This window comes from Macaca mulatta, chromosome 6, assembly GCF_049350105.2.
Source record: "Macaca mulatta isolate MMU2019108-1 chromosome 6, T2T-MMU8v2.0, whole genome shotgun sequence".
In the NCBI taxonomy this organism is placed as follows: Eukaryota; Metazoa; Chordata; class Mammalia; order Primates; family Cercopithecidae; genus Macaca; species Macaca mulatta.
This window is the reverse complement of record NC_133411.1, coordinates 101,028,188-101,055,817: the sequence shown is the minus strand read 5'-3', so window position 1 is coordinate 101,055,817 and position 27,630 is coordinate 101,028,188. Positions and strand designations below refer to the sequence as shown.

The 27,630-nt window shown below is 37.4% G+C and overlaps 1 protein-coding gene across 3 annotated transcripts in view; it reads right to left on the bottom strand.

Moving 5' to 3' along the window:
• Positions 1 to 27,630, bottom strand: part of SLF1 (SMC5-SMC6 complex localization factor 1) — a 75,213-nt gene that overhangs the window by 8,615 nt on the left and 38,968 nt on the right. For all 3 annotated transcript variants that reach the window (XM_078004987.1, XM_001090273.5, XM_078004988.1), the window contains 7 exons: positions 24,842 to 24,895; positions 23,291 to 23,449; positions 21,195 to 21,358; positions 16,751 to 16,879; positions 16,025 to 16,190; positions 8,080 to 8,227; positions 486 to 631 (listed from right to left, as the gene is read on the bottom strand). In XM_078004987.1, the coding sequence (XP_077861113.1) occupies positions 486 to 631; positions 8,080 to 8,227; positions 16,025 to 16,190; positions 16,751 to 16,879; positions 21,195 to 21,358; positions 23,291 to 23,449; positions 24,842 to 24,895 (966 nt within the window). The remainder of the gene's footprint in view (positions 1 to 485; positions 632 to 8,079; positions 8,228 to 16,024; positions 16,191 to 16,750; positions 16,880 to 21,194; positions 21,359 to 23,290; positions 23,450 to 24,841; positions 24,896 to 27,630) is intronic.

The window sequence follows — 27,630 nt, the reverse complement described above, 5'->3', positions numbered from 1 at the left end:
GGCTTTCACTACTCTATTTTGAGATAGAAATATACTAGCTTTTATGCAGAATTGAAAGATTTATGAATTAATATATTCTGCCTACTTACCTGAAATAACCAAGAATATTTTAAAATTCAGTTTGTGGGCCGGGCGCAGTGGCTCACGCCTGTATTCCCAGCACTTTGGGAGGCCGAGGCGGGCAGATCACAAGGTCAGGAGATCGAGACCACCCTGGCTAACGTGGTGAAACGCTGTCTCTACTAAAAATATAAAAATATTAGCTGGGTGTGGTGGCCGGTGCCTGTAGTCCCAGCTACCAGGAAGGCTGAGGCAGGAGAATGGCATGAACCCAGGAGGCAGAGCTTACAGTGAGCCGAGATCGCACCACTGCATTCCAGCCTGGACAACAGAGCAAGACTCCGTTTCAAAATAAATAAATAAATAAATAAATAAATAAATAAAATTGAGTTTGTGAACTCACTTCAGAATAGAGAGGTGCTTACCATTTTCTGAAGAGAGAGTGGCTCAGAAGACACACTACCAGAGCTCTGTAGACACAACTTTTTAAAGACTGCCTCTGCAACAAACATTTGAAGCCAGGAGGAGGAAAAGGAGCAAATGAAAATCTCTAATTCCTGTGAAGAAAAGTCTGGAGAACATAAGGTAAGTCGATATAGTTACTGCTGTATCCTATATACTTTTTTCCATAGGCTATTTCCTTAGTGAAGTTTATTCCATCAAATCAGAGTTCTTATACCTGTAAGATTCATACACATGATTTTAACCCATAAAAAATAGGCAATATCCCTATTCCTTGACTTTTAAGAGAAAATATTTAATGGTACATGTTCTCACATTTGAAAAAACAATCATTAGGTTTGATTATTTCAGATACAAGTCTTGAAATTACATATATACAGATTAGGTAACATATGAATATATACAAGGGATTTTATTTATCACTATACTTTCCAACTACCATTAAAGATCTCTTCCCACAATAGGGATGCTCCTTTGGAAAACCAGTAATTAGTTTTTAAATGAAATACTAGTATTTAATTTGCAATGATCAGTACCGAATTGACAGGAAGAAAGTAGACTGCTTCCTATGACAACACCCATGAATCTTATCACTGCAGAAAAGGACGAAAGGCACAAGGTGAAGAAGAAAAACATGAAACAAGAGCATGTATAAAGACTTCCTCAGAAGTGTGCACCCACTCTACTATGGGGGATAGTGGACAAATTTTTTTTTTTTTTTTTTTAAAGACAGAGTCTTGCTCTGTCGCCAGGCTGGAGTGCAGTGGTGCGATCTCTGCTCACTGTAACCTCCACCTCCCAGGTTCAAGCAATTCTCCTGCCTCAGCCTCCTAAGTAGCTGGGACTATAGGTGCACGCAAGATGGTGGATAATTTTAAATGATGAAACAAAAAACAAGAAAACATCAAAAGCCTCAAATCTCTTATACAAAACCTCAAGTACTTCAATAAGATGAAAACGCGTAAATATACCCATGAATTGAAAGTGATAAAAGAGTGACTATTTCCCATGTGATCTATTTAATATTATAAACTATTAATATTATCTATGTAACGTGATGAAAATACAACAAAATGACAATAAAAGAATAAATAAGACCAACCAAGAGGATATCAAAAGAGCTAAAATTACAAACAATATAAAAAAGTTGTGATATTATACAATAAGGCAGATTAACTATAAATACTGGAAGAATAAAGAATAAGTCAATACAATTAGCAAAATAAACATAATAAACAGAAGAGAAGAATTAAAATTGTAAGCATTAAGTTAAAATATAGTTTCAAAATCAGACAATGATAAACTTAATAGGAGTATAAGGCATAAAAGCTGGCCTCCCTATTCGGGATGGAATTCTTTCAGGGCGAAGAGAATGCAGACACCCAGTCAATGTCCTGCTCAGATGCCTTCATAAAAGGCTGGGGATCTAGTGTCTTGTAGTCCTTGACCCTTGACTCTGATTTTTCAAGAGTGGATGGGAGAAGTAAGGGAGGATCTGCTCTCAGGTAACATTTGTTAATTTCTGGTTGCCACATTGGGGAAGGGGATGCTATTGGCATCCAGTGGGCAAAGGCCCAGGATGCTACAATACACAGGACAGCCTACAATACACAGGACAGCCCCAACAACAAATAATTATCCAGCCCAAAACATAATCAGTACGCAGGCTGAGAAACTTGCCCTGACTAAAGAGATCTGATGCCCATGCCTTGTGGCAGCTTGTTATAAGGAGTGTTTAAACCTTTGGCTTCAGGTCTGATGTTAACCAGATACAACTAAGCCCAAACAGATAATATTATCATTGAATTTAGATAATCCCTTCCAATATGGCCTCTACAGAGACACAATTTTTTTTTTTTTTTGAAACAGAGTCTTGCTGTATGGTCCAGGCTGGAGTGCAGTGGCGCGATCTTGGCTCACTGCAACCTCCGCCTCCCGGGTTTACACCATTCTCCTGCCTGAGTCTCCCAAGTAGCTAGGACTACAGGCACCCGCCACCACACCCGGCTAATTTTTGGCATTTTTAGTAGAGACAGGTTTCATCGTGTTAACCAGGATGGTCTCAATCTCCTGACCTTGTGATCCGTCCACCTTCGTCTCCCAAAGTGCTAGGATTATAGGTGTAAGCCACTGTGCCCAGCCAAGATACAATTTTTTTTGAGTTGGAGAGGAGAAAAGAATTACTTACAACCAGTTTTCTTGCTACTACTGAGGCTCTGTTAATATTATCTAAAAATGTACAAGCAGTAAACTGAAGGATAAGAATCAAAAGATAATATAAACATTTAATCTCTAATTATATACATTAAAAAGCCTTCTTTTTTAGTGTACTGCAACCAATTGATCTCTTAACATAAGAACTCTAGACAGAGGCAAAAGCAAAGCAGAAATAACTTGCAGAGTTCAAAAGAGCTGGTCTCACATTGAAATTTACAAATGGGGTTATTTATCTAATAAGGATCATATCTGATAGGCTTATAGATATAAGGAATACAAAGTACTAATATGACAGATCCATATATTACCAGGTTACAAAGTCAAGGGGAATAAAAAAAAAAAAAACAGATGAACAGGAGAACACAAGAAAATTAGCCCGTGGACTGTAAGAACTTTAAGAGAAGGGTCATACTTGTAGCCCTTACAGTATATAGGTCATTAATCTGTACAGAGTAAACATTTAGTATTTGACAGATGAATGAATGAACGGTTAGCAGATACCAATAACTCCTAATAGAGAGCCAAGCCAGGACCATCTTTTTAAATCAAGTTAATGAGATCATGCTACTCCCTTGTTTCAATAGCTTCTAACTCCTTAACAAGGCTTACAAATCCCTACACAAACTCCCTTAACCCTTCTTTGGCCTTATTCTGGCCTCTCTTCCCATCAGCCAGGCACCAGAAGGTCTCAAACAGGCCTTCTTTCCTATTCAGAGTTTTGGTAAATGTTACCTTCTGACTAAAAACACTCTGTACTGTCAAACTTCTACTTATTCTTCACGTTCTGCATTCCATGGTCATACAGTATAAAAGTAAGTTCACCAATCTCAACACCTAGTTTTTCCTGTTCAGAGCACTTATTTTAAATGACATATTTATATTAACTTTACAGTTTATCTCTCTTAAAGTCAAAAAAGAAAAAAAACCCACAAGGACCATGTTTTGTTTCCCTCTTCCACTGTATAGAAAAGCCTTTAGCTCAATGCCTGGTAGAATGCCAATAAAATTTTGCTGAATAAACGAAGAGAACAGAAACATTTTGGCTGAGAATTAGTAATGACACATAAACATTTATATTTTGAGGTCTGAAGCATGGAAAGAAATTAAGAGATAAAGCAAAAGTGAATAAAGGTTTGGAAAAAGTATTTATCAGGAAATAATGATGTAATCTGAGAAACGGAAGTTTTATTAAAGTTCTACAAAGATATGAAAAAAAAACTACAGTAAATTTTGATGACATCTTCTTTCCCACTGAAACAATTGGAGGAGAAATATGTTTAAGTCAGGATGGGCAAACTGTGGTGTGCTGCCTGTTTTTACGAATAAAGTTTTACTGGAACACAGTCATGCTGTCTATGTATTGTGTATGGTTGCTTTCTTACTAAAAACTGCAAAGTTGAGTGGCCTGAAGAGACTGTAAGGCCTAAAAAGCCAGTAATATTTACTGTCTGGTACTTAACATTGAACAGTTTGTTAATCCGTAGTTTAAGCCACTACATAAGGAATTTCAAGTAGGCATAAAAAAGAAATTTCAGATAACTTGACCTTAAAATACAGAAAAGAAAATTTCTGTCCAAAGTGTTCAGAAATAACAAAGAGTAGCATCTCTATGGAACTGATGAATATGAGATCTGATGGAAAAAATTTTATTTATCTTCTAAAATATCTGTTGCCTTAATTCTTGACAAAACAATTATAAACTAAAAATTACACTAAACTGAAATGAATTTGATAGATGTGAATCTGAGTAGTGTCATAGTATGAATTTTGTACTTCTGAACTAGTAAAAATCAGAACATCCAGTTTACCATAATTGAGAAAGATGGATCGATATTTTCAACTGGAAGTTACATAACAGTGAAATTATAACATCTTTACTAATGACTTGGGAAAAGCAAAAGATAGTAACTGAGTAGAAGAATAATGCAAAATAAATGATTTTTTTTTAAAAAAAGAAAGGAATATCAGCAAAGAAATGAGGAAAAAAAAGAGGTGGCAGACAATGAATTTTAAAGTTCTTCATCAAAATATGAACAAAACGAACATTATTACAACACCCCAGAATTTTGATTGTGTGTGTGACTAACATGAGCTTAAACTCAACCTTAGTGTTACTAATTCTGTCAACGGATTATTTTGCTCCCAAATATCTATTAATACATTTGATCACTAACATTCAAAACTTTAGATGAGATTTAAATTGTCACTAATGAAAAGTATTTTTTAAGCCTTTTTCTTTACCTTTCTCCAAGTGTACACATGTGCACACACACACACGTGTGTACACACACACACGGTTGGTTAGGCTTCAAATTTGGTTATAGCTAGGCAATTTAAAAGTTTTAAACATTATTTTTTGTTGTTGTTGAGAAGAGTCTTACTCTGTCCCTCAGGGTGGAGGCTACTGGTTTATGATAAAATGTTCACTTGATTTCTGTCTCTTGACAAAGGTTAAACATCAACCTGCACTAACAGAAAAGAAAAAAACTAGACAGAAAATAGAAAAATACTAATTTGAATGATTTTTAGAAATATATATTTAAAACTTTTGGCTGGGCGCAGTGGTTCATACCTGTAATCCCAGCACCTGGGAAGTCGAGGTGGGCAGATCACCTGAGGTCTGCAGTTTGAGACCAGCCTGGCAAACATGGTGAAACCCCCATCTCTACTAAAACTACAAAAAGTTAGTCAGGCGTGGTGGTACACACCTGTAATCCCAGCTACTTGGGAGGCTGAGGCACAAGAATCACTTGAACCAGGGAGGCAGAGACTGCAGTGAGCCAAGATCATGCCACTGCACTCCAGCTTGGGGGAGAGAGTAAGACTATGTCTCAAAAAAAAAGAAAAAAGAAATAATGTTTAAAACTTTTAAATTGCTTACCTATAACCGAATTTGAAGCCTAAGCAACCAACTGCGTGTGTGCGCATGTGCACGCGCACACGTGTACATTTTGAGAAAGGTAAAGAAAAAGGCTTAAAAATACTTTTCAATAGTGACAATTTAAATCTCATCTAAAGTTTTAAATGTTAGTGATCAAATATATTAATAGATCTTCGGGAGCAAAATAATCTGTTGACAGGATCATAATAGTAACACTAAGGTTCAGTTTAAGTTCATGTTACTCACAGAATCAAAGTTCTGGGTTTTACACTTGTCACGTAAAAACTGAAAATAACATTGGATAACAATGTCCTGCTTTAAAGTGAAGGGAAACTCAGAATATTAGTGAAGAAAGCACTGAAGCAAATGTATAACAGGTAATAGAATCCTTTTAATACAAGGCTTATTATATTTCATGCATTTGGCTAAACTATAAGATAAATTATAATTCCTTAAGGGCAATTACTATGTATTGGAAACAAGACATATAACTATACTGATAATCTCTAAAGCCACTGCTAATCCTCTACTAGGTCTCCAAACTCAAATTTCATTAAGGAATGAAAATAGGAAATTCCGTTAGTCAAATGCTTAGTTCCCATTCTAGAAAATAATGCCAGAATTCTGTTTTTTGAAAAGGATAAAAACCACTAAACTACCTAGTAGGAATGGTGGGAAAGAAATGTAAGAGAGGGTTCTGCAGGAAGATTGAATGTTAGCTAAGAAATGTTAAAGTCATGCAACAAAGGACAGCTAGTCCACAAAGGGAACTGTAATCACCCCCTCAGCTCAATGAAAAAGAAAGAAAAAAAGATTTATCTAAAATGCTTCAGATAAAAATCTTCTTTGGTAGTATAAAAAGAGAACTCTCTCTGCAGAGGCATCATCGAATAAATCCTGAACCCAGTTATAACCTGGATTCCTATTCTGAAGTCTCTCTTCAAAGTATTAAAGTGATTGACAGCATACTGAAGAATGTTTTCTTTATATAAAATCAAGATACACTGAAACACATGTGTAGTAGAGTACTTATTTGGCAGTTTAAAATATCAAGTATATAAAAGTATATAAAAGTCATCTTTTATAGCTAAGAATCACAAAAAAACTTACTTGGTTTAAAATGTATTCATTTCAGGAATTAAGGATTACAGAAATAAAGAAAGAAAGAAAAAAAAAGGGAAGGATAGACAAAGACTCTTCCTAAACTGCCTATGGAGTTTGGGAATCTACATAAGGTCTTTACAGAAGCCTCCTTCAGTCTAGAGGCCCAAACAATTGGGTAGAACTTTTCAACTTGTGAAATGAGTTCTGCCATCATTTTCTTAAATAACACTCCCTTCCCCCTTTATTTTAGGGGAGACATTAAAGTAGGTAATGGGGAAAAGGAAGAGTGAAAAAAATTATCCATATAAATTACTTCTGTTTGCTTCACCCATGTTCATTTCTTGTTAGAGCACCAGACTCAATGGGGAAAAATAGTAGCAAGTTTTTGTTTGTTTTTTTAAAGAGACAGGGTCTTGCTCTGTCATCCAGGCTAGAGTGCAGTGGCACAATCATGGCTCCCTGCAGCCTTGGACTCCTAGGCTCAAGGGATCCTCCCACTTCAGCCTCCAGAGTAGCTGTGACTACTGGCATATGCCACCATGCCCAGCAATTAAAAAAAATTATTTTAAAAGACAGAGTCTTGGCCGGGCGCGTTGGCTCAAGCCTGTAATCCCAGCACTTTGGGAGACCGAGACGGGTGGATCACAAGGTCAGGAGATCGAGACCATCCTGGCTAGCACGGTGAAACCCCGTCTCTACTAAAAAAATACAAAAAAACTAGGCGGGCGAGGTGGCAGGCACCTGTAGTCCCAGCTACTCGGGATGCTGAGGCAGGAGAATGGCGTGAACCCGGGAGGCCGAGCTTGCAGTGAGCCGAGATCCCGCCACTGCACTCCAGCCTGGGCGACAGAGCAAGACTCCGTCTCAAAAAAAAAAAAAAAAAAAAACGGACAGAGTCTTGCTATGTTCCACAGGCTGGTCTCAAACTCCTGGGCTCAAGAGATCCTCCCACCTCGGCTTCCCAAAGTAGGCTGGGATTATAGGCGTGAGCCAGTGCACCAAGCAAAATAATTATATTTGAATAATAAATATATGTGGGGGGAAGTCTCCTGTAATGTTTAGAGGAAAATAAGAATGCAAAATTACATATACAGTATGAATTCAACTATACAAAAATGCTTAGAAATACCAGAAAGACATTAAAAAGTTAACAACAGTTACCTGTGTAGGAACAATAAGGGTACTTTAAGTCTTTCTCTTTATATTGTCTGTTTGTATCTATCTGTGCATGTATCCATAACAATTTCAAGGAAAGCTTCAAATGAGCATATGTTAAAGCTTACAGACTGCTTAAAAGAAAATCAAAACTGATTTCCAGAATGGTTCTGAAAAAAACAGAACATAGATAAACTTACCATCACACGAAAGAGAAATATAACTTCCTAAGTCATCAGACATGTGTCGCATCACATTTCTACCCATCTTAAGACCAAGGAAAATCCAATAATCTATTGCTGCTCCAAGAATTCCAGTCAATAAGTAAGCTAGTTCATGTTTGAAGACCTGACATTAAGATACAAAAAAATTACCAATATATATTACAATATTGAATTTCTATTAGTATTTATTTTGAATATGTTTTGAGGGGTAAAACATAGTTATTTAAAAATACAGGGTATGTAATGATAAAAGGTATTCTTAAGAACTCTAACTAATTCTCTCCCCTCCATCTTTCTCTCCACATGACAAGAGTTAATAAAGCAAATTTTCCAAAGACCTACAACTTAACAGTTCAGAATAAACTTTAATTTCATCCAACCTATCAAGTTTGTCAGGCAATAATTCCATTAAAATAATGAGAAAATACCTAGTTTTTGTAGATTTTTATAAATAGGAGAGATATGACTATAAAAGAAGACAGATTTATCTACCCCCACTGTTTATATATAGAATTATTCTTTACATTTCTCTATATGACATTTTCCAGAAAGACCTGAGAAACCTGATGAATAGAAGCTCTAGTAAACAAGATTATTCATTTGCTATAATATACTGATTCAAATTTTTATTTAATTATATATCAAATACTAATTACCCAACTGAGAGATGTAGAAATCAGTTTTAAAAGTATATCATTGGCTGGGTGCGGTGGCTCACACCTGTAATCCCAGCACTTTAGGAGGCCAAGGTGGGCAGATCATGAGGTCAGGAGATCGAGACCATCCTGGCGAACACGGTGAAACCCCGTCTCTACTAAAAATACAAAAAGTTAGCCGGGCGTGGCGGCGGGCGCCTGTAGTCCCAGCTACTCAGGAGGCTGAGGCAGGAGAATGGCGTGAACCCGGGAGGCGGAGCTTGCAGTGAGAGGAGATTGCGCCATTGCACTCCAGCCTGGGCGACAGAGTGACACTCCGTTTCAAAAAAAAAAAAAAAAAAAAGTATATCATTTTATATGATTACTTTCATAATAAATATCATTAAATTCTTATAAGAAATGTAACAAGGCATACAAGCCTTCTAAGTGTGCTTTACCCTAGTGTTTGAAAGTATTTTTCTAATCTCTAAAATTCAGTAGAAACTATGAAGATGAAGAAGTGTGAAAATGAAATTTTAAAAACACCACTGATTGAAATACAAACGCTTTTTCAAAGCATTAAAACCAGCTGAAATTCTTATGTTCTTGTTATTTGTTGTCTAGGCATGTTGGATATGTAGAAAAAAATCACTAATAGTTGGGTAAAAGGCATATGACGTTTTAATAAATGCTACAGTAACAGATTATAACTATGTTCTCCCATCTAATTTCTTTCTCATTAATCCCATATTAGGCATATATTATGCTTAAATAACATAAGTATAATATATAACATAATTTACTGTTCATGTGTAATAGTTAAGATTACAGTATAAAAGGATCTAAGAACCTGATCTATAACGAATGCATCTAACATTACTAATAAGCTAATCTATTATCACAATATTTATTAAAACCTTTTCACATGCCTTTTACACAACTGCTTAGTGATTTTTTCGCATATCCAACAAGCCTAGATGACAAATAACAGGAACATAAGAATTTCAGCTGGTTTAATGTTTTGAAAAAGTGTTTATATTTAAATCAAAGGTGTTTTTAAAATATTATTTTCACACTTTGTCTTCACAGTTTACATGGAATTTTACAGATTAGAATAGTAAGTTTTTATATAAAAGGCACTTCCAAATCAGGTTCTTGGATCCTTCTATACTATAATCTAAACTAACACACTCATAAATAGTACATTATGTTATTATGTTATATATTACAGAATCATGTGTATTTCAGTGTATTAGTTATATATTACACACCAAACTAGCATATATTATGCCTAATATGGGATTAGTGAGAAAGAAATCCCCAGCACTCTGAACCCTCAGTGTCTACTGGATTTGTTTCTCCTGCCCTCAGCAAACAAATTTCTTATATGTATATTCAATATTTCATTGGGATATCATTCCATATCTACTAGCTCTAGCTAGCAGATAAATGATTTCAAAACCAAAGTTCAATTTTTGGTTTATTGTGCAAACATAAGCAAATGGTCCAGCAGCACACACAACCAGTTTGCCAGAACAGTGTTTATGGAAGGAAAACACATAGTCAGGACCAGTAGCATGTGTGCAGGTCCTCTGTTGTCCTATCACATCAGGGGCAGCATACTGCATTCGTGTAGGGCTAGACATTAGAATCTAGGAGAGAGACCCTTAAGTGTGGAGCTGAGGAGATTTTTAAAAGCTGCATGATTAAGAAAGCGGTGCTCTTCTTCTGACATGATCAGGGGCCAAGACAGCCAGCCAGATTCTAGCAGGTGAGGCTTCACAGGTGGCTGTCAATCCCACCCAGTCTCCTGCCTTGATAAGAGAGCTGAGTATAAGCCTTGCAGTTGTGGCTATATGGCATGGGAAACTAGCAGCAGCTCTGGTCACATAAGTAGCACCAACACCTCCCCTGGTGTGATTGGCAGGACTAGGGTCTACTGCTAGTCTCCAGAAAACACTGCAGGAAATCAACTCCATTCTTTGTAAAGCCAGTATCTTGCTTGATCACTCTGAGCAAGTTAGTTAATCCTTACTTCTCACCGTTATCAAGAGAATATAAAACAGAACAGTGAAAATATATAAACTACTAAATTGATTATGCCCATATGCACATATGCATCCACAAAATGTTCCTTCCAATATAACATGTATCTGAATATCAGCAATGACAGTACTCAGGAAAGAAGCAAGAGGTTGGTAAATTTTGATTTCTGAAAGTATTCTCCATCTCAAGGGTATAGTAAATCAAGATCACTTTAGACCACCCAGGCTCTAAGACCCTGGGCAGGAAAGAAGAATGTTAGCCCACAGAGTGAAGCCTTATATAAAAACACAATCCAGCTTTCTATCAATCAAAAACAACACTAAACAACAACAACAACAAAAAATCAACCAGTTGGGACTTTCCCTCTTTCCTTATATAAGTATGTCATACATACAGTTAAAATCACAATAGAATATTAATATATTGCTTAATATTAAACTTACCTTGATATTAATGTTATTAGAGAGAGGGAAGAGGTCTTGCAGTGATTTCGAGGAATAACTATAGCTTTTTTACTATGATAAAAAAGATCCTGCCAAAGTTATTCTTGTTTTCATGTCATTAGCTAAACATGCACACTACTACACAGCCATAATAGCAAGTTTTTATATGAAAAGACACTTTCAAGTTAAGTTCTTAGATCCTTTCATACCATAATCTTAACTATCACACTCATAACAATAATAGGGCCAAGACAGTGTGCTATGGATTATACTCACTGCCACTTTAACAATACATCAACAATGCTATTCCTTCCAGTATAGTGGACATATAAGCTTTAGAAATAGATTACTAAGAAAATAGTAAATAAATCATCAAAGGAAAGCAGTTTTCTTGGAATACTGAAATATTTGTTAAAGCTGACAGACGAGAACATGAATATCCTAAGAATTAACAAAGAAATAAAAGGTAGACAAGATTTTGCATATATGATATATACCTGCATAGATATATATGATATATATCTATATATAGAATTCCTTTCTAATATGTTAAACTCTATAACCAGACATTCTGTCAATACGGTTCTGTATCATCTGCCAGTAGAGGTAACTTCTAGTTTATAAAATTGACAATCTTCCAAAACTTGACTAATCTGTAATGTAGAACAAACTAGCATCTTGGCCTTCTGACTCCCAGATTAGGGATTTCCATGATATCCCACTGTAATACGTGACAAACTACTCTTCTGGAAAGACGGAAACATAAAGCACACACTGTGCCTCTTCCTGTTTTAAACACTGGCATTTGAAACATGAGAAAGTGTGGTGCGGTGGAGACTTGGCCTCTAGTCAAGGCTTTGCTCTAACAAGCTGTGACACCTTGAATAAGTTATTCAAACTCTTTATCAACTTTCTTATCTATTAATGTAAACTAGCTTACATTTCTACCTATATTGTAGAATTATCAATAGCACTTAAGAACATCTCAAAGAAAAGTGGGACTAGTAAAAATTGTACCTCCTCCATAACCTTGACACAGCCCACCTCTGCTCTTTGCCAAGGAAAGCCCAACGCTTTCTCAGATTAATGACAATGAAATTCACTGCCATTGTGTCACTCTGCAATACTTGCTGATTGACATTATGACAAAACAATATTAGCATAAACTGAGGACTTCTGTTTAGCTAATGACTTAAATTGAATACTTCAACTCAGCAAATCAAGAAACAAATGCTTTACAGTACAGAAAATGATGTCTGTGAACATGCATGGAATTCTTGAAACTGCAAACTGCCAAAAAGATTTAATTAAGTATAAGAATGAATTCTAGCAGAAAGGTAATACAATTTTTAAAAAGCAGTTTTATATCAATTTAAGCTATTCAAATGTTAAATATTAATTTGCAAAATTTAAAACCAGTTCTCATATTACAATGCTACAATTTATTGCAGACTGCTTCACAAATATGTTGCTTTTATTTATAAGTTTGAACAAAAATCTTGAAGTTAAATATGTATAAATCTGTTACTGTTTACATCAGAGCTTAAGTAATTTTTTATCTGTGATAGTCCTTTGAAGACTTAGTAAAATTGTGAAAACATCAGTTTTTTTATTGTTCTCAATTATAAATGAGCAATTTCATTTATGTAATCAAATGAATGAAAAAAAAGAAATGTTCTATAATGAAGACATTTTCTATCCTTAATGATTGCATTGTATAAAAAGTAAATAAAAAGACAGATGGTAATTTATAAAGACGCTATCAGCTTTAGCTTAAAAGTGCTATACTCAATTGGCAATGAGGTGTAAACAGTAGTCCTATTTCAGCTGAGTATTTTCAATTTCTGTAATTTGCAAAATCATACTTCCTTTTAAATCAGATACATGCACGAGACAGTGCCTACTCACCTGTTTATTGTTAAATAGGATTACTTGATCAAAAGAAATCTAGCTACACTCATGAGCAATCTTCCCATTTTAATGCTGATTTAGAAAAAAAAAATTAGTACCTCAAAAAGAACTTCTATTTTCCTGTCTCAGACAACTGAAAAGAATTTTTTAAAAAATCAGCAAGAACTTCTATTTCTAATGAAGGCCTAGGTAATTCAGATGAACCTTTTTTTTTAGAGACAAGGTCTCACTCTGTTACCCAGGCTGGAATGCAGTGGCGCAATCATAGCTCACTGCAGCCTCCAACTCCTGGGCTCAAGCAATCCTCCCACGGCAGCCTCTCAAGTAGTTAAAACTAACACATGTGCACACCACCACACCTGTGTTTTTTTTTTTTTTTTTGGTAGAGATGGGGGTCTCACTATGTTGCTCAGACTGGTCTTGAGCTCCTGGCCTCAAGCAATCCTTCCACTTCAGTTTATCAAAGTGCTGGGATTACAGGCGGGAACCACTGCACCTGGCCTCAGTTGAACCCACTTAGAGAAGAACACTAAAACTAAAAATGTTAAATGAAATATGCAAAACATTTCAGAAAAAAAAGACAATAAATTATCAGGAATTGCTACGCCAAGATCTAGTGAGGTACCCATGTGAGCCACTCAAAGATACCTGACTTTGCCCTGAGGACTTTCACTGATTTTAAGGAAGAATCTAGAATAAGAACTGTGGTTTCTGGAGCACAGGGGAAAAAAAGATTTAAAAAAAAAAAGAAAAGTCATGGCCAAAACCTCATCGGTCATAGGATGAAAAAGTGAAGGGCTTCATCCTCATGGTAAGAATGAATCAGAAGCAAAACTAAATGTATATGGAGCACTTTACTTCATTTGAACCATCTAGAGTCCCCCAAACACAGACATTGGATTAGAATAGTCCTTAACTAGTGGTGCACCGAGGCACTTGGCAGAAGTTCAACAGAAATTCTTTCTGAGGGAAGATATTCTGTTGTTTATCACATATTGTTTCTATAAATAACTTTTCAAATGCAATTTAAAAGCATATAGTGAATAACAAGCTTGCAAGAGAAAATAAAAAAGCACAAGAGAAGGGAACAGCAAAAAACAACAGAAACAGACCTATAAAGACTTCAGATATGGAATAATCAAGCATAGATAATAAATGTCATTGCCATGTTAAAGACAAAAGAAAACCTTGAAACCCATAAAAACAAGTCATAGCGGTTTGGAACAGTTAAAAAGTCTATTACCTGGAAAAAATACACAAAATTTAAATGAAATGGTCATGTTTAATAATATATTGGACACAGCTAAAGAAAGAACTAATGAACTAAAAACTGGATGAAAATACTATCCAGAATGCGGCAAGTATAGAAAAAAATGTATCTATATGGGAGTGGGGGAGGCAGGGAGAGAGAGAAGGAGGGGGAAATGGTAGAGGGAGAGAGAGAGGGAGAGGGAGAGAGAAAGAAAGGGAGAGGGAGATATAAGGTGAAAAACAGAGAATATGAAGAAAAGGTATAATGTAAGTTTAATGGTAATTTAAAAAGTAGAGAAGAGAAAATGGATCTGAGGAAGTATTTGACTAGAAACTACATAAGCAGTTTCGTTAAGACAGAATAGACTTCATGGTAGTTTGATAACTGAGCTCTCCACCCTAACTACTATGCTTACGATCCCTGAAAAAGATATTACCTAATTAGCAGTTATAGGATCATAACCAGTAGTCATGATATATCAGTTATGAATAATAAGGTGACATTAGCATATATAAAGTAGAAACTTAAATAGATCAGCAAATCAACAAAGTCGACTCAGAAGGATTGATTAAAACAATTATTAAGTTTGATCCAACCCAACAGAAAAAATACATTCTGGTTCCTAGTCTTATATGGAGCCAAAAAGAGAACTTCAGTAAATTTCAGAAAGCAGAAATTGCATAAGGTGCATTCTTTAACTATAATTCACTATTAGAAACTAACCAAAAAAAAGCACAGCCAAACAAACAAAACCCATCTATTTAGAAATCTTAAAACATCTTTTAAAAATATCTCTTGGATCAAAGAGGGAAATCAAAATTAACAATAGAAAATACTTTGAAAAAAACAGAGCACTCTAGGGTAAAGTATCAAACTATGAAATGAATGTCAAGTTGTACTCAATAGGTAATTTATATTAAGTGTATGTACTAGAAATGAAGACTAAAAATAAAAAAAGATTCAAGAAGATAGAAGAGAAAGTAAAAAAAAAAATTAAAAGAGCAGAAATGAATAACACAAAAAAGTAGACAATATATTTCCAAAGGGAGATCATTCTGAAAAGGAAAAAGGTGACTAATATTTATTATGCAACCAAAATGTGCCACAGTTATGTTGCTATACACTGTTATCCATGAGATGGATAATACACTAAAATCACTATATGTTAAATTTCTAATGACAGGCAAAATCGACTTATAAAGAAATATTTCAGAAAATAACTCAACATCAAAAAAGGTAGTTTTAAAATAATACTAATAATACTAATACATATTAGTATTTATTAGTACCCCCCAAAAATTGTATGGATTGACTCATTTATTTTTAAATCTTAAGTTCTTCATGAATCAAATTGTACAAAAGTAAAAAATCTAGAAAGGTTAGTAACTAGAGATTTCTTAGCAGTAACTATCTAATAACTCACTAGCTACTACATGCAAACATGAGATGATGAAGGAACCAGTCTCCAAGGGCCTTTTACCTTAAAACTAGATAAGTTAAATAGAAAACAATGATATATTTGGGTACATTTTAATTGTTTTCAAGTGATCCAAAGAAAAAAGGGGAGAGGAAAAGGTAAATAATTGAAAGTGCTTTTTCCATAGACTATTCATCTATAAATTAATCCTACTTACATCATTAGACTTGCATTTTTCCTTGTGAGAATATATAGTCCATTCCAAAAGCATATTTACTGGTTTGGTCAAAAGCCCAGAGGTTTCACTTCCTGACCAAAAAATTTCAAGAAGCATTGCCTTTCCTGTTATTTTCAGATTCTGAGAATCTGACCAGTCATACAACCTAATTAAAATATAAACAAAAAGTGTACCTTTAAGCCAATTTGATCACGACAATTACTTGACATCTCTGTCAAAAAAAATGCTAGCAATTTTTGAACATAGATCATAAAATATAAAGATTACAACAATTATAATAAAGGACAAAATATAAAAAATGGTCTCAGTTCAATAAGTCATTGACAATGTATATATACACAGTAATCTACCTGCAAGTTTTAGAGCAGGAGTAAAACTTATCATTGTAGGCTCAGTGTTTAAAATTGGTGTAGTTTTCTACTTAGCATTCAATTACTAAAGAATTTTTTTTAAATCCTAAAAAATGAAAACACTCTTATATCCATCCAAATTAACAGTGGAAGTGAACTGAGGAAATTTTTTTAAACGGGCATATAAACCTTCACTCCCACTGAGAGTATCTGGAAATATGTTTTAAAAACAAATCTACTTTAAAATATAAAACAAGGTGACTTTTTAGAAATATATTTTTAATAATTGTAAAAAAAAAGGTGCATAAAAACAACAGAAATTTAGAAAAGTGTTATTTTTGCAATTAAAACTTACTTTTGACTCAGATATTGTACTTCACTTTCAATTAAATTAAAGAAAAATTTGAGCAGCGTCAGGTGGAGCACCTTGGAGCCAATATTTTCTGAAATTTGATGACAAAAGCTTTCATTGAAAAGGCAAGACCTGAAAAACATGAACCCAACAATCAATAACATACAAGCAATTCCATAAGTAATCTGTGAACAAAATATTTCTCCTTCTAGAATATTGCTGGAATACTAGCCAGAATCCTTCTCTTTCTTACCCAAGATTACTTTCTTTTTCATTAGTTAGTAAATGAAGATTATTTAGGGCTACTTTTTTTTAGAGTTTTTAAAATTCATTATTTTATTTTCTTCCTGTCTTCTAGAGCAGTCCTCTCCAACGGAACTTTCTGTGATGATGTATATGTTCTACTAGACACTTGAAATGTGGCTTGTATACCCAAGGACCCAAATTTTTAATTACTTAGTCTGAATAAAATTTAAATATAAATAGATATGGCTAGTGGCTACTGGGTCAGACAGCACACTTCTATAATATATTTTTAAAGAGAACAGAAGATTACTCAGAACTTTTAAGATTTATGAAGTAGTGTCTAGGTAACAATATTTATTACAATCTCCCACCCTTCTTATTGATTATATCAACAATGCACCGATAACTTTCTACCTCTGTCTCCACTTTCCCTGTCTTCTTTTTTAATACAACATTCTCAGAAGAGTCCTTAGTAGCTTTAAATTTAACAATTTATTTAATATTCAACCTGTCTATAAGATCCTTCATGCCCATATAGTTAATCAGTCTTTCTGAAAACTGTCAGAGAACTTACGTTTCTCTATGTATTATGGAATATTTCAAATATATACAAAAGTAGAGAGACCAGTATCCCTTAGCTCATTTATATTCCTACCACTTCGCCAAGCACCTCCCCAGCACCCAATTATTTTGAAATGAAATCTGGATATTTTTGTTTAAAAGTCTATTTTTAAGCTGCCCAAAATCTACTGCCTGTAGCATCAATAAATTCATCCATTTATTAAGCACTTATATTCCAGGCATTATATTAGATATTAAAGATGGAGATATTTAAGACTGAACATCTTCAGTAAGAGGAAAGTTTAAAGAAAGAAAAATAAGACTGAGCAACTATCCTTAATAAAGTCACAGGACTGATGTGAGCGACAAACTTAAAAGAAAGGGCAAGAGGCCGGGCGCGGTGGCTCAAGCCTGTAATCCCAGCACTTTGGGAGGCCGAGACGGGCGGATCACGAGGTCAGGAGATCGAGACCATCCTGGCTAACCCGGTGAAACCCCGTCTCTACTAAAAAATACAAAAAACTAGCCGGGCGTGGTGGCGGGCGCCTGTAGTCCCAGCTACTCGAGAGGCTGAGGCAGGAGAGTGGCGGGAACCCGGGAGGCGGAGCTTGCAGTCAGCTGAGATCCGGCCACTGCACTCCAGCCTGGGCGACAGGGAGACTCAGTCTCAAAAAAAAAAAAAAAAAAAAAAGAAAGGGCAAGAGTAAGAAAGTGGCAGCAGAGTTGCATTTTAAGGGAAAACTATGGCTGAGCATGGTAGCCCATTTCTGTAATCCCAGCACTTTGGGAGGCCAAAGTAGGAGGACTGCTTGAGCCCAGGAATTTGAAACCAGCCTGGGCAACACAGGGAGACTTCACCTCTACAAAAAATTTAAAAATTAGTCAGGTAGGTCTGGTGCAGTAGCTCATGCCTGTAATCTCAGCACTCTGGGAAGCGGAGGCGGGTGGATCACCTGAGGTCAGGAGTTCAAGACCAGCCTGACCAACATGGTGAAACCCCATCTCTACTAAATACAAAAAAAAAAAAGTAGCAAGGCGTGGTGGTGTATGCCTGTAATCCCAGCTACTTGGGAGGCTGAGGCAGGAGAATAGTTTGATCCCGGGAGGCGGAGGTTGCAGTGAGCCAAGATTGCGCCACTGCACTCCAGCCTGGGCAACAGAGCGAAACTTCTTCTCAAAAAACAAGCAAACTACAACCAAAACAACAACAAAAATATTAGTCAGGTATGGTGGGGGGCATCTGTAGTCCCAGGTACTCAGGAGGCTGAGGCAGGAGGATGGCCTGAACCCAGGAGTTCAAGACTGAAGTGAGCTATGATCCTGCCACTGCACTCTGTTCTTGGTGACAGTGAGATTCAAAAAGGAAAAGGAAAGGAAAGAAGAGAAAAGAAAAGGGAAAAAGGAAAGGAACAAAAGTGAAGAGAAGAGAAAAAGAAGAGAGAGGAGAGGGGAGGAGAGGAGTAGGGGCAGGGGAGAAGGGGGCAAGGCAGAGGGGAGGGGAGGGGAGGAAAGAGGAGAGGTGACAGGGGAGGGGAGGGAAGAGGAGAGGGGATGGGGGAGGGGAGGGAAGAGGAGAGGGGATGGGGGAGGGGAAGGGAGAGGAGAGAGAGGAGACAGGAGAGAGGGCAGAGGAGAGAAAAGAAGCAAAGTGAAGCAGTCAGGCATGGTGGCTCATGCCTTTCATCCTGGCACTTTGGGAGGCTGAGGTGGGCAGAAAGCTTGAGCTCAAGTGTTGGAGACCAGCCTGGGAAACATGGTAAGACCTCATTTCTACGAAAAATACAAAACCAGCCAGGCATGGGAGCACATGCCTATAGTCCCAGTTATTCAGGAGGCTGAGGCTGGGAGTTTCAGGCTGCAGTGAGTTGCGATTATGCCATTGCACTCCGGTCTGGACAACAGAGTGTCTTAAAAAAAAAAAAAAAAAAAAAAAAAAAAACTAGGAAATTTGGAAAACATAAGAGCAAAAGACAGGATACGGAGAATGATTGGACACACTCAGTAAAGTGGTGAAGATGAGAACTGAGACATATATAAGGGCTAACTCATGAAGGGTCTTACGTATTTCGCTAAGAAATTTGAACCATCTTCTATAGGTAGTTCAATGTATGTGAGTCAATGAAGGACTTTAACATGGGAAATGACAAGATCACTTTGGAAAGAGCATACTGTGGGAGTACTTTGCAAGAAAAAAGGAAAAAAGTAGACCCAAGATCAATAAAGCAGCTACTGCAATAGTTTACATAAGAAGCAATGGGAACTTTAAAATAAAGACAATTGACAGTGAAGAAAGGAATAGATTTGGAAATCATGAAGGATGTCAGCCACATAAACTCTATTTCCTCACATCATATACCTATGCTGGGCTCATACTGTTGGGCTTGTACTTTTGTGCTGGTATTGTGTTTACATCTCAGTCACTTTTAAAGTGCAGGAACTGTTATTTAAATCATCTTTTTAATCCCTAAAATGTAGTACAGTGTCTGGCTCTCCATAAGTACTCAAGAATTTGTTAAAAGAATGAATAAATACATGCGGGTTAACTGATTAGCTCACTATAAATATATCACAACCAAGATGGTATGTGAATCTTTATGATCTCAAAGAGCTAACCAGAGGTCTAGCCTTTGCATGGCTGGTCAGGTGTCCTTTCTCTACTATGAACCTCCTGAAACTGGACATTTAGATTAAGAAAAAAAAAGATCTTCCCGGTCAGGCATGGTGGTCCACTCCTGTAATCCCGGCACTTTGGGAGGCCAAGTCAGGCAGATCACTTGAGGCCAGCAATTAGAGACCAGTCTGACCAACATGGTAAAAGCCCATCTCTACTAAAAATAAAAAAAACACAAAAATTAGCTGGACGTGGTGGCACATGCCTGTAATTCCAGCTACTTGGAAGGCTAAGGCATAAGAAGTGCTTGAGCCTGGGAGGCAGAGGTTACAGTGAGCCAAGATCAGGCCACTGCACTCCAGTCCGGGCGACAGAGCAAGACTCTTGTCTCAGAAAAAGATAAGATCTTCCCAGAAGAATAAGGGCTATCAAATACAGTTATTTGAATAACAAGGGGAAAACATTTTCTGTTAGGGAGAAAGAAGGTGGAACAGAATTTCTGGAGACAATAACATCTGAAAGACAGAGGAAGGTCTAGGCAGTGACAGCATGTGCAGAAGCATGAAAGAGATGACATATTTAGGAAATATTAAGTTCTGTTTTAAAATTCAAATTTCTAGCTGAAAAAAAATAACTGAAGCCCTAAAATAGATACTATAGTTACAAATGTCTATACTTTTGGTGACAAAAACTGATGATATGCATATTCCATAAATTAATTTTCTTCATTTAAAAAACAATACGCAAATTTATATTTTGTTAAAAATAATAATGATTTGGCTTTCTAGTGAGTCCATTTCATGCATTCACTTTTTATTGTTTTAGTAAACAGACTGAAAAACATGACCAATACAGACTTGCCTTTTCATAAGTTTTGCAATAAATACAATATATATTTGTATTTGCAAAATACACTACACACACTTTTCCAAAAGTAGAAAGATACTTCTTTCATCAGTATCTTAAAAAAACACTTAGCGTAACAACTATTCAATGAAATGTAGCATCGTCAAATGTGAAATTCCTTACCTGATAAGGACTTCTACTAAAGACCATGCTCCTTTCATACAAGTTGGACACTGAAACAACTCTAAATAATATCTTGACATGGCTGGAGACTTCCAAGGAGGATGCAGGTGAAGAAGAGCTGACAATATATGAAAGTATCGACCAGAAAATGTATCTATGTTATCCTATTATTTAAAAATAAACAAACAAATAAAACACTATAGCTAAAAGTAGTTTCACTCACTAATTCAGTCTAAAACCAAAACAGTAACCCTGGCCTAACTTTCTTTTTTGAGAAGGAGTCTGGCTCTGTCACCCAGGCTGGAGTGCAGTAGCACAATCTTGGATAACCGCAACCTCCGCCTCCCGGGTTCAAGCAATTCTCCTGCCTCAGTCTCCAGAGTAGCTGGGACTACAGGTGCCCACCACCACGCCGGGCTAATTTTTGTATTTTTAGTAGAGATGGGGTTTCACTATGTTGGCCAGACTAGTCTCGAACTCCTGACCTTGTGATCTGCCCGCCTCAGTCTCCCAAAGTGCTGGGATTACAGGTGTAAGCCACCATGCCTGGCCTAACCCTGGCCTAAGTTTCTTGCCAAATATATGTGTTTAGACAAATGAAAGCAGATAGAGGCATTATGTTTAGCTAATTAAATAAAGCAACCGAGAGGTACACTCTATGTATAGCTGATACCTGAATAACAGGTTTTAACTGTGCGGGTCTACTTACACATGAATTTTTTCCAATAAATGTAGCCTACCCTTCACATCCATAGGTTCCACATCTGCAACTAAATACAGTATTCCGTATTTGGGAGGCCTTGGCCTCTCAAAGTGCTGGGATTACAGGCACGAGCCACAGTGCCCGGCCTAGTAAGAAGTTTTAATTTCCTCACCTGTAAAATAAAGACAATTCCTGCCCTTGCTGCTAAATGAGATTATGCAGCTCAAAGAGGATGATATGTATGAATGCATCTTATTAGTTATTGTATTAATTATTTTCTGTTGCCTTCAGTAGTGAAGGAAAATTTTTTCCCCAGTAGTAAGGGAAAATTTTACAATTACCTCTAAAAGAAAACCTTTAAAAATATAGTATTCACAGGATGTAAAACCTTCGTATGTGGAGGGCTGACTTTTCCTATAAGTGCAGGCTCTGAAGAACCAACTGCAGGACTTACGCGCAGATTTCAGTATCCACAAAGGTCCTGAAACCAATATCCTGTGATAGCAAGGGATGACTCTATCTATACACTGGGTAATCCCTTCTATTAACACTACCTTAGATGAAATATTCATTTTCCTTTTCACAATTATAATGAGATTAAGAGGTCTCAAATGTTACCTGAAAGGAACTAAAGGTAAGAAACTATTCATGCAACATGCTTACTTATCACCAACATAACATACCTGAAAAAGCTGATGCCTGTTATGTTATCAAATTAGCACCTTGGTGAAGGGCATGATTAGAAAGCTATCTTTGAATATTTGCTTCTATTGGTTTACACAGTTTGAATATGTTCCCAGCATGGGCAACACAGCAAGACTCCATCTCTACAAAAAATTTAAAAATTAGCCAGGCATGGTGGCACGTGCCTATAGTGCCAGCTACCTGGGAGACTGAAGCAGAGGGACTACTTGAGCCTAGGACGTTGAGGCCACAGTGAGCCATGATCACACCACTGCAGTCCATCCTGGGCGACAGAGAGGGACCTTGTCTCTTTTTCTTTTTAAACAAAGAGTATGTTCATTATGTATACTATAAATAAAAATTATAATTGTCAATGTACTAATGGAGTAATTTACCAAATGTAATTCTAGATCACTGTAATCTGAGTTTTATATTTGATACTTTACTGCTGTGAGAAAAATTAGATAACCTTTTTCCCCAAAACAAAATTATCTTAGAAATCCTGAGAAAATAATTAGCGAAAGCACTAAGAGTAGTACCTAGTATATAGCTGGAAAACAGAAGAGTGGTAATAAATGGGTACTGCACTAGTGAAATGAAGAAAAAAAAACACTGAACAGAGAAACTGTAAACATACAAAAAATGAGAAAATGTTCACATTTTAACATTCTTTGAAAAAAAGATTATAAATCCTTAAGGCTGCTCTTACCTGTAGAACGTTCTCTAGAAGGGCATGAAGAATGCATACAGGAGGGATATAATGTGCCTGCAAAGTGGAAAGTTCCTCAATTGCTTCTTTAAAAAACTGTCCTTCTATGAGGCTTTCAATTAAATTTAATACACCTCTGGGAAATTCAGTATTTTTAACCTAAAAAAGGAAAGATTATATGATTCAGAGAAAAGAACGATAAAATTTTGCAATCAAATTTTGAATTAGTAAGAAGTTTTTTTATTTATTTATTTGAGACGGAGTCTCACTCTGTTACCCAGGCTGGAATGCAGTGGTGCGATCTCGGCTTACTGCAACCTCCGCCTCCCAGGTTCAAGTGATTCTCCTGCCTCAGCCTCCTGAATAGCTGGGCCTACATATGCGTGCCACCATGCCCAGCTAGTTTTTGTGTTCTTAGTAGAGACGGGGTTACACCATATTGGCCAGGCTGGTCTCGAACTCCTGACCTCAGGTGATCCGTTTGCCTCGGCCTCCCTAAGTGCTGGGATTACAGGCGTAAGCCACCGCGCCCGGCCTAGTAACAAATTTTAATTTCCTCATCTGTGAAATGAATATAATTCCTGGCCTTGCTGCTGGATGAGATTATGTAGTGCAAAGAGGATGATATGTATGAATGTGTTTTATTACTTGTTATATTAATTATTTTCTGTTGCCTTCAGTAGTAAGGGAAAATACTGCCTCTAAAATAAAACCTTTAATAGGAATTTGCAGAGTTTGGTTGATAAAAAAGAGAAAGAGCTACAATGACATAGTTCTTTAGTGAAAAATTATTTTTTGGTTTTCTTTTAAACTTAAAAATGAACCCTATTAAAATATCTTTTAAATGTTAAGATATCATCAAGCACAAGCAACATTTGCAAAAAGCGAAAACTGATTGGGAGAATCATAAAATCACTCTGAGGATGTGTATTTATATAACTCTAAGAGCTTCACAAAACACATTCCCGTTGGTCAAACTATTCTTAATAATAAAAGTAACTACTTTGAATAATTTGAGTCAAAAATGCTCTAAAAGACTACATGGAATTAAAAAATCCAGTTTAGAAGAATAAATAAGGAAACAAGGGCCTCAAGCCCCATTCCCTCCCTAATTTAACAATGGACTGGATATATGTATTGTGGGTTTATTTTGTTCTGAAATGAAAGTATGTAAAATAAAGGTATCATGTTCTTTAAATAACAAAATAAATACACTTTTGTAAATATCATACCAAATAATTTTAATCTAAAAGTAGTCATTATGAAAGTTATGAAACACGAGAACAGGAATGTATATTTCACCTGTCATAAGCACGAGGTATGTTGCTAATATTTGTGATCATTTTTTACTATTATATGGAAACTGTTTGGCGTTTTGACAGAATATTTTTATCATTTCTGATTAGAGAAACTGTATTTCTTTATTTGTGCATACAACACATTACTTCTAATTGTGCATACAACACATTACTTTTATTCAAAATAACTAACAATAACAAAACACAAACTTCTTCTTTGCCGCCATCACCAATGCTGTTCCAAGTCCCTTACCTCTACATTGTACACTGGTTGTTTATCTATTCTAACGCAGTTGTATCTGACAGCCTACAAAAGAGCAACCATATAATTAATACAACATTTTAAGACTGAAAAATACATTTCAGCTTCCCCAAACCTTGGAAAAACATATAAAACAGATCCAGGAACACATTAATAGCTATAATTAATACAATGCTCATATTTACTCAAACTAGCAACTTTTATTATTTTAGGGAACTCTCACAACTATGAACATTTCTCTATTTTCTCCTTCTAAATTACAATAATTAAGTCATATTCACTTTGAAGATCTGAAGAGGTTCATTGTCCTTAGTGTCGTAATTATTAGAAATATAAATGGGGAGAGCATTTTCTACAAGGGTACATAGGAGAAAAAAACGTCAGTTACGTTTGCTATACAACCATATGTCAAATCTTGTTTTAAAACACCTATAATTGCATATTTAAAAGATTATCCTGGAAAAATATCTGCAACAAATATAATAAAGGGATAATACCCTGAGGCTGGGTGCTGTGGCTCACAACCTGTAATCCCAGCACTTTGGAAGGCCAAGCTGGACAGATCACCTGAGGTCAGGAGTTTGAGGCCAGCCCGGACAACATGGCAAAACCCCGTCTCTATTAAATATACAAAAATTAGCCAGGCGTGGTGCAGGCGCCTGTATTCCCAGCTACTCTCAGGAGGTTAAGGCAGGAGAATTGATTGAACATGGAAAGCGCAGGTTTCAGTGAGCTGAGATTGTGCCACTGCACTCCAGCCTGGGCAACAGAGCAAGAACCTGTCTCAAAAAAAAAAAAAAAAAAAAAAAAACCCTGGAAGAAGGGGGCTTCAAAAAGGCTGACTTAGAGGTGCTTGGCACTCAACTCTTCCACAAAGGACTAAAACAGTGAGCAGATAATCACATATCGAATAGGCCATCTAAGAGAGAACATTACAATTCAAAAGTGACAGGGAATCTCTGAGGCAAGCAAACAGAGAAGCAAAGCAGCTGGCTCAAATGGAACTGGCTGGGAGCCTGGAGAAACTACCCACTACGAATGGGAAAAACAAAAGAGAGATCTACACAGATTCACATTCCCACCATGAATTCCTGCAATCCTAGCCTCAGGAGAGCCCCTTAGTCCTCACAGACCCAGAGACTAGTTTAGAAAGCTGCCTAGAGTCCACTCAATGGCATTATTCCAAAGACAGAGTACACGCTGAGTACCACATAATCTGCTGGCACCCAAGAGGCTGCAGCACGGTGCCATTTCGAGAGCCCAGACACTACCAGACTACATCCTGCTCTGGGGCCCAACAGTCCTTGGATATCCACAAGCCAGGAGCCCCACTGATATTCTTGTCCACCCAGAGGGCTGAAGTGTCATGATGCCAGCTGGCCAACTAGGTGGCCAGCACTCTTACCTACACAGTGTCCTACATCCTGAGAAGTAGGAGGTGGAGTGCACCAGGGAGCCCACGCTGGGGACAAAAGGAACCAAAGAAGGAGCTCCTCAGATCCTGACAGCCACCTGTCTGGGGCCTCTGTCACTGGCAGAAACCCTGTCCCACAGAGTTTCTGTGTGTTTCAAATCCTGCCCAGCAGCAGCATCGTCATACACTTGCATGTGGCTTCAGGAGGCCTGAGGACTGGTCTACTGGGGGTTGTCCCAAGGCTTAAGGATAGATCCACTCTGCCTGCCACTGGTGCCCACAAGCACCATCTGGAAGCCTGAAGACAGGCCTACCCCACCCACCACCACTGTGTAAATGCACAATACGAGGACGTGGGGATCAGACCGCCTTGTGTGCTGCAGCCAGAGCCTACAGGAACTACTGGGGGGCCTGAGGAGAGGCCTACCCCACTCTGACTACTAGCAATGCCACCAGAGCCCAAGTGCACTGCCAGGGAGAATGGGTATCAACCCATCCCTGTCCAACACTCCTGGTGCCTGTGCACACCATCCAGAGGCCTGATAACAGGACTACCTGGCCCACTGCAACAGGCACTTGAGCACGCTGATATGATGCCTGTGAACAGACCTGCCTCACTCACCACAGCTGGCATCCACACCCATCATCAGGGGCCTAAGAACAGGTTAGCCCTGCATGCAGTCTCTGGCAATGCCACCTACACTTGTCATCCAGGAACATGGGTATCAACCCACCCATTCACCAACCAAGTACCCAAATACACCATCTGGGGGCCTAGGACAACCCACTCTGCCAACTGCCACTGCTGATGGGGCCCCAGCACATCATCTGAGAACCTGTGGATCGACCCATCACACCAGCTACCAGGAGCACCTATGCAAACAACTAGGGGGATCAAAGAATGAGCATGTCAAGCTGCCGCTGCTGGTAACCACCCACATGTGCCACTTGGCCTGCTCGGCCTATTTCCACCACTGCTGGCACCCATGTTTGATACTTGGGGGCCCGAGGATTGGCCCACAACCAGTACTGCCATTGCGAACACCATGCACACCACCCAGAGACCTGAGGACCCACTCACCCCACTACTGTCACTGCTGGCACCCAAGCAAGCCACCAGGAGGCACAGGGATTGGCCTACCCAGACCTGCGATGACTGGTGTCCATGTATATTGCCCAGGGACCCAAGAACCAGCATGCACAGCCTGCTGCCACCACCACTGCTGCCCAAGGACCACCCGCCTGTGTCCATATCCCCAGCCATGCTTCATTATATCCTCCACTATTTAACAAATGCAGCCTAAGCCACTGACAAACTCAAAGATAACACTGTGGATGACTACAGATGAAGAAATCATATGGAGAC